Raw genomic sequence first — 12680 nt, 5'->3', positions numbered from 1 at the left:
TAGATGGATAATCTGGGATAATTAGTCATAGCTAACCCTCTATGACTAAAATAATCTCACAACTCAATCCTAGATTGTATCTTGGTATTATTTTATCTTGCAAACCGAACACCACCATAGTGTATCGAAATTCGGTATGCAAAAAAAAATTGCGTGAGAGAGATGAATAAACATTAAACACAGTGCCAAACTAGCCATTGCCCAAGAAGGCAGAGTCATAAAACTGTAGTGTGTTTGAAAGAGAGAATCCGATAATATGCATAATTTATTTCATAAATGACATATTTAAACATCAGCAGAATCCAAACAAAGCACAAGAAGAAATCAGTATTTCCTGTATGCAAGCTCCTTGACAGCTTGTGGGAGATTCTTGTCATTCCGAATGCTTTTAACCCAGGCTGCGTTGATGTGGACGCGTTCGATGCTCTGCTTGAACGTCCTCAAGATGTACGGCTTCATCCGGCTGCTGAAGAACTCCTCCGCTTCGGCAGCCTTCTCATATGATGAGAACTAAAAGGGAGAACGTGGCACGTGAGAACCTGACTGCTTAAGATTAGACGAGAATGAGGAGATGAGCACTTACCGGTGACACAATGGCACTGATGAAGCGAGTTATGAGGAATCCGGCGCCATAGGTTTTGGTGAGATGATCCCACTTGGCCTGCAAACAAGATGAGTCTACCAATCAACGGAGGTGGCCTGGAAACGAGCTTACTTATGAGCAAAATGAGGAAATAGGCTTACTTTCAACCAGTTCCATGCTATCTCACGAGATTCGCTGCTGACAGACAGCCCAAATACGACGTCTTGGCTCCTCACCTGTGTTATAAAAGGAACGGCGCTATTGTTAGGAAAAATGTGTTGAAGGAAGCAACGGAGAATCTTGATTTCAGTGACATGAATATTAGTACCTCCGAAGATAACAAGAAGTCTAGGAATTCTTGAATGATTTCAGGGTCCCGGCAAGTACCTAGCGAGCCTTCAGGAAAGATAGGATAACGTAAGCACCTGTGAATGTCAAAATTGCTCAAATGATGAAATTGTACCTAGAATTCGCGTTTTCTCCTGGCTGAGGTCGGTTTCTCTGTAAATCTTGAGAAGAGAATCGTAGCCAGATCTGTTCGATTTGTTCACACCTTGCATCACAGCAACATATACTGCCTGGAAACAGGAATGGGAAGGTTCTGTTAGCAAAAAAGTCACTCAGAGATATGGATTGTGGATAGAGTTTGAAGTTTTTCGTTATAACCCTTCTCAAATCAGGAGGAAGAACAGGTGAATTTCTATCTTGTAAAAATATGCTGAAGCGCTTATTTGCTTCTTCTAAAGTTTCCTTGTGCCCGAATAAAGCCAATGCTATGAGAAGCTCTCCTCTCAACATGCTATCAAGGTGGCTCTCCCCTGGTTTAGGATCCCAGCCAAGTCTCCTGTAAAAAAAAGAAACAGCACCAAAATTTAATATATGTACATTTGAACCAGCTATGTTGTTTTACAGTTAGATAAAATTAGAAACAATATCGAGGACCCGTAAGAAAGAAAAGTGTTGGTCTATTCATTGACTTTTTATATCTACAGAAACATGAGAATGGGAGACAGAAACATCAGCCGTTGCATCTTATATAAGGATATTTGAATCGCAGAGGAGTAGTTCGAGCACATGAGATATGAGCTTACACGAACTCATATACAGTACAACCAACCCTGACACATTGTGTCGAAAGCAGGACAAAAAATCACGGGTAACATACTCTGTGGAGTTCTGGAAAAGATTGATGAAGAACAATTTGACATCATCAACCAATTCGGGTGAGGAATCGGCAACAATTTTTGCTACCTTCGAAGCTACCTGCAGAACCAAGAAAATTTATGTTAATGTTAAACCGAGAAAGTAATCCACAAGTAGAGGGGACAATCTGCCAAAAGTTACTAAATTTTGGAAACAAAGAGAACATTACACCGATCAAGTTAGATAGGACTGTATACTCGGGCTCTTCACGGTAAGCACTCATCAAAGCAAGTAAAGAGGACATTGGTTGCTCACATGATATGGACAACGAATAATAGTCATCCAATATTCCTGGTCAAGATATAAAGTGAATTCAAATATTTTCCCGACCTGTAAAATAAGATAACAAAAGAATTGAAGGAAAAAGAAGAGCAATCAAATTTACCATTTCTGTCGCATGTTGACAAATAATTCCTCTCTATTGCATCCCTTAGTCCAGCCGATAGGTCTTCGTCATATTTCACCCGGTAAAAACCAGTCTGCTCGACATTAACTTTGATCCAGGGGCGGCCCGATGAACCTGAGGCACTCAATAAGTCCTTGACATCAAGAGTCTCACTTTTGGTTTGTAGCAAGAAATTTTTACGAGCATCATAAGAGCCACAGCACAAAGATATTGGGACAACCCATTGTCCATCACCATGAGCACCAGTAAACAAAAATCGGGACTGTCCAAAAGCACGAGATAAACAGGATTTAGAATATCCAAAAGCTAAAAATAACCCATCATGAAAAGGAAAGTGGGATTCAAATAACCTGTTCGAACTCCAAGCTCTGTCCCTTGAGCTTCACTGAGATGACAGGATAACCGACCTGTTTTGTCCATGAGCTCATCAGCTTGTTTACAGGCTCACCAGAATGTTCCTCAAGAGCTGACCATAGATCTTCTGTCTTTGCATTTGAACAAGCGTATTTTTTAACGTAAGACGCAAGTCCCCTCTAGAAGATTTCAGAAAAGAACAACAAAATGAGATAAGATGTATTATTGATAAGATGGAATTTTGAAGAGCAAATACTATATAAGTATATATTGACATTCCCAGCTACACATGGCCAAATCATCAACCTGAAAACTTTCGGGACCAAGATAGGTCTGCAACATTCTAATGACAGATGCACCCTTCCTGTAGCTGATTGCATCAAAAATTTCATCTATTTCGCTTGCATGATTGACTTCCACCTGAAATGAGATTGCAAACAAACTGGAGATTCAATATATGCATCATCGTTATAACAAATATTTCTAACTACTAAATCTTAAGTATTTCGTAAGCATTGTCCCCTGGATCCTTATATTTCAAAACAAGCATTTAAATAGAAGGAAAAAAGAGTCAGTGCTTGCTGCTAACCTCAATAGGGTGAGATTCAGCAAGCCCATCCAGCCGAAGTCCCTCGGTACATTCATCAAGAAACTGAGTCCAAATTTTCCACTCTGGGAACAAGCTATCAGCAGCTAGATAGCTTACCTGAATTTCAAGAATTAAAAAATTTAAGAACTTTATGGTACCTTTCTCCATAAAAATAAGGATTTAACTTGAAAGGATAATAATACCCATGTAGCGAATCCCTCGTTCAGCCATAAATGAGTCCACCATTCCATAGTCACCAGATTGCCAAACCACTGGTGTGCTAGTTCATGAGCTACAACAGTTGCAACCTAAATACGAGACAAGCAGCTTATTAGTACACAAAGTACATTTGATAGATGCAAAAATTCACATGATATGCTGTTTAGTATGGTTCTGATATTAGCCAATAGGGTTAAAATAAGAAGGGTTGAGGCCCGATGAAGATATGACAAAACAAGGCATTATGGTCTATTCTCAGCCAACGCATTTTACCCTCTGTTTGTTTACAGCTGCAGAGTGCTTTTCATCAAAAAGCAAAGCTGTTTCGCGGTATGTAACAAGACCATAGTTCTCCATTGCTCCAGCAGCAAAATCAGGGATTGCAATCATGTCCAATTTAGGAAGGGAATATGGCACGGCAAAGTAGCTGAATCATAGATTAAACATTAAGATCTAAGTCAACAAATTCACAAAATTGCGATCCAAAGAAATACTTTTTAAGAAACCTAATAGTAATAGCACATCTCATCAGAACAGCCGTGATATGGAACAGGCAACAGCCAAGACACATTTACTTCCACCCCATCTAAAAATTTTAGGGTGGTGTATATATTTTATAATGCACACTACATACTCTTTGTAAAGACCAAGGGTTTTGACAGCAACATTGAGAGCAAATTTTCCTTGACTTGTCTTGCCGACCTGACTATACACTTTGACGTTGATTCCTGTAAACATGGTACTACATCATCAAGAAAATATAGCTAACTATTAAATTTTACTGTAATAAAAAGGTGAGTGCTAACATACCATCAGGTGTATTATCTTCAACATAATCAAACAGGCCAACTACAACAGCCACCAAATAGGTTGACATGATTGGTGATTCTTGATAGTGGACGGTCTTGAGATTCCCATTTTGCTTTTCTTCAGCGATTGGCATGTTGGAAAGAGCTACCAACTCTGATGGAACTTCTAATGTAATCTTGAAAGTAGCCTGAATAGCAAGTGTGGGTAATTCAAAAGTTTTTAGAAATATAAAATAAAATAAAGCATTTTGGCTGTTAAGAATTTGGCTGTGATAAGAATTTTCTGTTAATGAAGCATTTGGCTGTGATACAAGAATTATATCATTTTAAACTAGCTTCATCAGTCTATCAATAACAGTGCCGATAAGATTAAAAAACATTGATGACCCTTAGAATGGACAACTCAAAGGAACAGCGCTGATAGGGGATGAAGAATGGGGATGGAGAAGCTACTAAAAGCACCTTGCAGGCAGGCTCATCCCAGCAGGGAAAGCACCGTCTAGCATCAGCAGGCTCAAACTGCGTCACAGCCATGTTCTTCTTCTCACCATTGTGCTCATAGGTGCTGCAGAAAAATCATCATATTGTTATCTACACTTCAATGTGCATCAAAAGAATTTCACGAAACCTACATTATGCATCCAAAAGCACAATGCAGAGCAGTAGACACAATAAGAAATTATGATTTCTCCCTACACGAATTAAAGATATCAAAACATAATAATAACAAAAAAATCAGCCCAAATATGTAATTTATAAACACACACTCAGAATTGTCTGTATAATTACGCAGTATGTAGAAATCATGAATTCCGTATAAGTGTATAACTAACATATATATGTAAAAGGTGTATTACCTTCTGTAAAATCCTTTCATCCTATCGTTTAGAGTACCCTCGAACTCCAAACTCAGAACCCCAACACCAATCGGCAAACTCTCCTTGAACTTCAGAACCACAATCTCATCCTCCTCGAATAATTCCACTTCCACAGGCTCCAAAACCTGGAATTTCGAGCAACAAAACTAACTTTTAACCCGTCCAAGATGAAAAATTTTATGCATGAGAAGCCTAAGGAAAAGTTCCACCACCATGAAAACCAAATGATCAGATCATATAATGGTCCACTGTATGAAAAATTGAAGACTTCTTTCGATTCTCTTCCAACTTAACTTTCCCCTAGCAAGTAGCAACACCTTACAGGATCATACAGTTAAAAATGGATTCCACTAAATCACACACCAAAAAACCTTCAAAAACTTTTAGTACAATTATTCGCATCGATTTCATTTATACTTATCCAGTTATCAATTTCATCATTTTCGTCAATGCAATTGATTTCGATTCGAGATAAACATATCCCCAGACAGAGATGAAAACACTGAAATTAGCAAAAAAAACAAAAATTAAACGATTTCGGTCCAATCTATGCAGAGATACCTTATTCGCAGACGCGAAGGTGACGGATTTGGAGTTGACGGAGAGGTCGGCGGCATTAAGCACGAGGAATTTAGTGTCTGAGACAACGTCAACGGAGATTTGAACGACGCCGGTGAATTTGCAGTTGTCGAGATCGGGCTTGAGTTTGAGATCGTAGCGCTTAGGGTTTGCGAATTTAGGGAGACGCGGCTGGCCTCTGAATTGTGAGTAATCCTGATTCTGCTCCGCCATTGTTGAGTTGTACAAATTGTTTCAGTTTTGCTTGTGAATGAATGAGGAGTTTGCTTTGCTTGTGACCGAAGCCAATATATACAGATAGAATTGCAATTTTTTTATACAATTATTTTATATAAATATGATTATTATTTGTTGCAAATAATCCGCCACGAATTATATTTACATGTTTGCAAAAATTAAGTTCACGACTTTTAAAATTGAGTTTAAAATAAAAATAGCAATGAAGTTTCGATTTGTTTGCACTTGGAAAATTAGGATTGCACATGTAATAAAAGTGTAATGTTTTTGAACAATTAAAATCTATTTTTGTATAAATAGATGAAGTATTGTTTAATTCTATGATAGTGAAAATTTTGCTTCAACATTTTTGTAATAATTGAGAACAAAAAATCTACTAAACATATCTTTTGATTCATATTATGGAGTATGATAAAATGATGCAAGGTTCCATTTAATTTATACAGTTTTGTAGTTACTAAAATGTAGAATCATATAAATTACTAATGTTTTATCGTATGTAAGATTATTATTTTTTTATTTGTCCCAACAAAATCACCATTCTCAATTTTTTGAAATAGATTTTATTTTTCTTTCTTTTTGTTAAAATATATAAAATTAAATTTGTTGGCTTCAGCCTTGAATAGTGGGATGTGTCGTGTGTGAGCTGTTGTAGCGCCACGTGGTTTTCTTTATATACCAAAAAAAGACATTTTTTGGCTTTAGCAAAAAATAATTAATAATAAAAATGAAGATATGGAAATAGGGGCATGTTAGGGTGCCACTATCCCTTAAAATAACACCATATCACCATTCTTAGCTAATCATTTGTATATGTGGACGAATAATAAGCTGTTACGTGGCAAAAAAAAAATCTGAAAAAGACGGCCAACAATTTGTTGGTCTTTATCCAATATTTTTTCTTGTCCAGCAATATCCGACACACTATACAACAATTTATAGATTGTTGTGTAGTGTTTGTAATATTGCTGTGTAGCGTTTATAATCTTACTGTATAAGTGGTATCACGGTATCATTTTTAAAGGGGTTGTCATTTTAACACAAACTTATGAAAATAAATAATTAATGGCATGAACTTATATTGAATTTACGAGATTATAGAGTCATGGACGGTTCATGATTCACATCTATAGGTCTAAAGAGATTCGATTGATCCTTAATTAACCCAATTAGAACTTTTTTTTTCATAGACTATTTTCAATAGCATTAATATCAATCCTCAATTGGCTCGAATCGGGTCGGGTCTTTAAATTTGTTTCGGCCCAATATATAGTCCGCACAAAAAAAAAGCAGAAAAGTATTCAACAGAAATCTTAACAAAAACATGATTAGAATAGGGAAATTGGTCTCTAAAATCATGAACTTTGTCTAAAATTTGGTATTTCCCATGAACTTTGAAATTGGTATATAATATCACGAACTTTGCATTTTGTTTGGTATTTCCCACGGCATGTCTATTACTATATTTGACTAACTTACGAGGCTTTTTCATCATACTTCACACAATTAAATCAACGTGATTTTCAACGTAACTTTTTATCCTACATGTTATGAACTTAAAAAGTGGTTCAAAATATTATAAAACATATCACGGTTTTGATGAAAATATCTTATTTGAGTGAGTTTGGGAAATACCAAACAAAATGCAAAGTTCGTGATATTATATACCAATTTCAAAGTTTATGGAAAATACCAAATTTTAGGTAAAGTTCATGATTTTAGAGACCAATTTCCCATTAGAATAATAAGGCAATTTTCTATGAACGTTTATTTTTATCAGTTCAAGGATGTTGATGCTATAATAAAATTAAAAAACTGTGATATTGGAAAATGGGGATTTTGAGGGACAGTAATCGCTCCTCTTCTTCAGCAACTACACCTTGTGCCCATCTCAGGACTGCGTATCACAACTGCTTCAACCGGTAAAAATCCAATCTTTTTCTCGCTGCCATATTTGATTTTTCAATTAATACAATTCAATTTCAGAAAATTTGGAATTGTTTAGCTGCTGAGGGTTTTGATGACCTAATTTGGTTCCAACATTTTATGCACAGATGGTATTCGGAGAAATTCCTGAAAGGGCAGTGGGAGAAAGAAGGGTGCATTTCTGAGTGGGAGAAATACAGGCAGTGTTTATCTGTGAGCTTTTATTTTTCAGCAAGAATTCAATTATTTTGGGATGAAATTGTGAAATTGTGTGATGGAGTAGAGTAAATGTATATATTTTTTAATTTAATTTGTAAATTATATTTTTTTACAGCAACATTTGGACAATAAGCATCTAAGTAGGTTCTTGGAAGCTGATGTGGTGTTGGATTTGACTGATCAGGCTGAATTCAAGAGCAAAACTGGTGTTTCTTAGTGATTTTATTTCCTACTGAGGTGAATGCTGGATTTTCTTTGTAGCTTTTGTGGATTAGATCATTGATTAGAACTGATTGTGTAGTGTTTAGAAATTGTTATTGGTCGTATACTTGCTTTGTGTGTTTTTGAGACCGTGAGCCTTGAAAGTGAGTTTGATTCGAGTTATATGTGGATGCTGGATTTTCTTTGTAGCTTTAGAAGTTGTTATTTATCGTATACATGCTTTGTGTGATTTTGAGATCGCGAGCCTTGAAAATGAGTTGGATTCAAGTTATATCTTTTATAAGAAAGGAATGTTTAGCTGTAAAGTTCGATTGTAGTAGCATTTCTAGGTAGCAAATTGTAGTTGAACGTAGGAGCATCTCATAGAATTCACACCACTTTATTCTTTTTGAGACTTCAAAGACAATCAAGGTATCAAAACTTCGTAGAGAGAGGAGCTGGTGGTTGGGGCCATGTTTGGTGGTGTTATATGGGAGTTTTCTTGCTGAAGAACGGGAAAATTGGATTTTAATCTTATTCGAATAAGCTGACAAATTGTTAGAAGGGATATGTTATCCAAGATGATAGGTTCGAGATGTTAGATTGTTATGTTCTTGGCCCTGATTCTTATTCGTATAGGTTAAATTTGTGATCAAGCCCGTTTAAGTTCTTCTATTCATACATTGTGACGATCATAATTTCGTTACTTGTAACCTTTTTCGTCTTACTGCTGCCATCTCTTTCGGAGATTAGGATGGAAAGAGAAGTGAAAACTATGTAAAAAGTCACACATAATCCTCTTTCGGAGATTAGGATGAAGACGAGAACATTGCCACGTTTCATGGAAAATTACATCATCTGCTACATTGATTCTTGTATTGTAGTCTGAAAATGAATCTGTTGCCCTGTAGCTCTTCTATTTCTTCTTGACCATCCATTCTTCTCCGTTTCTACTGCAGTGAAGAATGTTCTTCGATAGCTCTTTTGCCATAAGTTGATTCATTATTGGTTTTATCAAACTCAAGTACCTAGCCATTTAAAGCCTTCCGTTAGATTTACTTCAGAATCCCTTAGATTTGGTTGGCAAGGGCATAGAAACTACAGACAGTCGTCCCGCACGATAGAATCACTTATATGCAGTGAAAATGCAAATGAAAGAAAATTCATATGTAGAAATTTGCTTTAAAGAATTATATATGATCAGAAAATCCCCTGAAAGTATAGGAGTTGATTCAAGTGAAGAAGTATCTAGTGATCCAGTCATCATTATTGACATCCTGCATTCCTGCATTTACTGTTTGAGATCAATAAAAATGAAACTCATTTGTTCGAAAACTGGTCATTTGTACTCAAATTGGGTAGGATTTTGTACCTCGAAATTTCAATGGATAATACTGTCATATGGAGCTTCCATTCAAAGTGTGCTAACAAGAAATCTGCTACAATGATCTCCACATTTTGCAGCTGAAGATCCCGGCCAGGAAGAACAATCGCAGTTAGATCGAGCTCGGACAAAATTAACTGGCTCTGACTTAAAACTGATGTATGCGTTGTGACATCTATACATACATATATAAAAGCCGAGTTATGGCCAATATTTTGAATAAGTATAAATTTTGGGAATAATTATAAATATTACTTAATAAGTTATGTTTATAATTTATGTAGCCAAGTGAAATGTTAATGCCATTAAATGTATAACTATATACTATGTAGTCAAATGAAGGATGTTAATGCCATTAATTTGGTATAATTATAAATTAATATCCACTAAACTATAAATTAATGTCGGCTAAAAGTATCTGAATCATTTAGCTATTTTTTTTGAACAATATGTCATTTGCCATAATTTATAAAGGAGACGGCGACAGATTTATATACTATGTAGTCAAATGGAGGATGTTAATGCCATTAATTTGGTATAACTATAAATTAATATCCACTAAATTATAAATTAATGTCGAGTAAAAGTATCTTAATCCTTTAGCTATATTTTTGAACAATATGTCATTTGCCATAATTTATAAAAGAAACGGTAACAGATTTCATACAAAAAGAGCACCTAAGTCAATGAAATGGCAAAAGTTGTAATGTAGGGTAACAATATGTCATTTGCCATAATTTATAAAAGAAACGACAACATATTTCATGCAAAAAGAGCACCTAAGTCAACGAAATAGCAAAAGTTGTAATGTAGGGTATGTAGTTGATTTTTGTTTGAAATTATTACATGTAGATGGTGAAAAATTGGCTTATGGAATAGATTGCGCATTTGCGCCGGTGGGTAATGTTTTAATATGAATAAGTTACTATAACTAATAAATTGTTTGTTAGCAATACATTTTTTAATTAGTTGACCCAATTATATAGGCGAAGGTTTACATGATTATTTTTTTAGGAGACATATATGATATAATAAATTCTTATAGATTTATGTGATGACTTGGATTAATGTGATGAAATTTATTATTTAATTTAATAAATTACTCCCTCCGTCCGCCGTTAAATGTCTCATATTTGACCGACACGGGTTTTATGAAATTGTTTGACTTTATGAAGTAAAGTGGGTAGAAAAGTTGGTGGAATGTGAGACTTACTTTTATATATTGGTTTTGTAATAAAATGTGAGTGAAATGAGTTAATGGAATGTAAGGTACACTTACCAATTATGGTAAAAGTGAAATGAGACATTTATTGGCAGACGGACGAAAAAGGAAAAATGAGACATTTAATAGCGGACAGACGGAGTAGATCTTTGAAATTGATAAAAATATGAAGGTAAATTATATTTATTATATTTTTCTATGACAATGGCTTCCATAATTTGAACATTATAAATTGTATATTAATAATTTCAAATTGACGGTGTTAGACATTAAATTTTACTTGTATTGTTTAAATAAGATTGTTTTTTTTTAATCCAAAAACGTTTTAATCAATATATGTGTTTTTGTTGTTTTAATATAATTTTAAACATTTTACTTAAATTACTCTAGATTGACATTATATTTATTAGTTGTGATTAATTTTACTATATTATAATTTTATTTTATACTTAATTAATGCTCTATTCATACATCTATTTAATAAGAAAAATTTATAGGAGTATTAAATATACAAATTGTAACTTGCGGAAGTATAATTGTATATGAAATTGAGAAAACCATCTTAAACCTACTTAATCCACATCTTTTATTTATTTTCCAAAAAAAATGGTCAGTAAAGATTTCCTATTAATTCTCGTGATGATCTGAATTCCTAACCTATTGAATTGAGAAAAAATGTTTTGTCAACTGAGTAGTGTTTCATCGTCTTCTTATTTTAGTATTTTTATTATACGGAATGTGTTCAAATAAATAATAAGCCTGACTTTTGTAATTAAAATTTGAAGATAATTTATAATAGAAATATTTAGCAATAAGTAGAATATATAAGAAAAAAGTAGAGAATTCTAGAAGAGAAAAAAGTAGGATGAAAACTTTAGAATAAATACATATGCAGTCTATATATATGCCTATTGTAAATATTTTGTAGATGTTAGGTTTTTCGCAAGTTTAGTTTTTTAGTTTTCAAATTCGAGTGATGATAAAGTGATATATTAAATTAGTTTTCATAAAATTAATTGAACCGTGCATCGCACGGGAGTAGATACTAGTCTCATTAATGCCCAAGAATTGTTTCTGGTGACACAAGATTTCTGAACATATTTTGCACCATTTAATAAACATACTTGGGACATAGTCCTTATTTAAAAAGAAAGCCCACATCAAATGCTTAACTCCTCAACTCGTCTTTCCATTCCATTCTCAAACAGCTTGCAAAAATGCACCCTTTTTATGAAAGAACATATTATGCAAAAATTAGACTTTAGAGAACACAAAAGAAATCTTTTTTGGAATAGAAGAGGAATTCGAAAACTCCTTCAGCTGAAGAGTTCGAAATTTTTGAGATTGAAGACTTTTCGACAATCAGTGTTATATGATATCGCTGCCAAAAAAAAAAAAAAACTGTGTTAACATTCATCATAAATTCATTGTGCATAAACCATTTTAGTGTTGGATCATGATTCAAACTGTGACTTTTGTTTTTGTAAGAAATAGATAAGTATTCAACAGACGAAGTAAAAAAAGAAGCTGCACGCATCCTTAGGAAAGCCAGGAGGAGAAAGAGAAAATATTGCAGCAGCGTTTTTGTAGACTGAAGGTATTAGTACTTGCTAAAGAAGCTCAAATACCTAAAGTTGAATCCTCTCTTCTATCTGGTTCAAGATTTCATTGTGTAGAGCCATTGACCAAAATCTGCATCTAACTTTTGTGGTTGTTTTAGTACAAAATACTGAAGGAGGTCAAGTAATATTGGTGGAGTCTTCTAACAAAGCAAGATGATGGTTATCTGAAAAAAAAAACACACAATCACACGGTGTGGATAATTCTTTTATGGAGAAGCATAATTGTATCCTCTGTGCAAGTCAAGAATA

General features: G+C 34.4%; 2 protein-coding genes across 3 annotated transcripts; one reads left to right on the top strand and one right to left on the bottom strand.

Moving 5' to 3' along the window:
- Nucleotides 1-167: 167 nt before the first annotated feature.
- On the bottom strand, nt 168-5888 carry APM1 (aminopeptidase M1). The gene is made up of 19 exons (XM_048116571.2): nt 5603-5888; nt 5021-5166; nt 4626-4728; nt 4165-4351; nt 3989-4082; nt 3628-3781; nt 3339-3443; nt 3136-3252; nt 2853-2966; nt 2543-2725; nt 2172-2454; nt 1956-2077; nt 1749-1846; nt 1250-1427; nt 1047-1161; nt 912-979; nt 745-819; nt 584-661; nt 168-510 (listed from the first exon to the last, which is right to left on the bottom strand). The coding sequence occupies exons 1-19, from the start codon at nt 5831-5833 to the stop codon at nt 325-327; spliced, it is 2637 nt and encodes an 878-aa protein (XP_047972528.1). The 5' UTR covers nt 5834-5888; the 3' UTR covers nt 168-324.
- A 1703-nt stretch (nt 5889-7591) lies between these two features.
- Nucleotides 7592-9849, top strand: LOC125215216 (protein phosphatase). Of its 2 annotated transcripts, XM_048116576.2 has the most exons (4): nt 7592-7779; nt 7912-7996; nt 8118-8239; nt 9668-9849. In XM_048116576.2, exons 1-3 carry the CDS (start codon nt 7688-7690, stop codon nt 8217-8219), a joined length of 279 nt encoding a protein of 92 aa, XP_047972533.1. In that variant the 5' UTR covers nt 7592-7687; the 3' UTR covers nt 8220-8239; nt 9668-9849. The 2 variants fall into 2 exon arrangements, with proteins under 2 accessions (XP_047972533.1, XP_047972532.1); XM_048116575.2 differs by lacking the exon at nt 9668-9849 and having other exon boundaries at nt 7602-7779; nt 8118-8386.
- Nucleotides 9850-12680: the final 2831 nt, after the last annotated feature.

Source organism: Salvia hispanica, chromosome 3 (genome assembly GCF_029641045.1).
Source record: "Salvia hispanica isolate PSC_SH4W2 chromosome 3, Shi_PSC_v1, whole genome shotgun sequence".
NCBI classification, from domain to species: domain Eukaryota; kingdom Viridiplantae; phylum Streptophyta; class Magnoliopsida; order Lamiales; family Lamiaceae; genus Salvia; species Salvia hispanica.
This window is presented reverse-complemented; position numbering and strand designations above follow the sequence as displayed.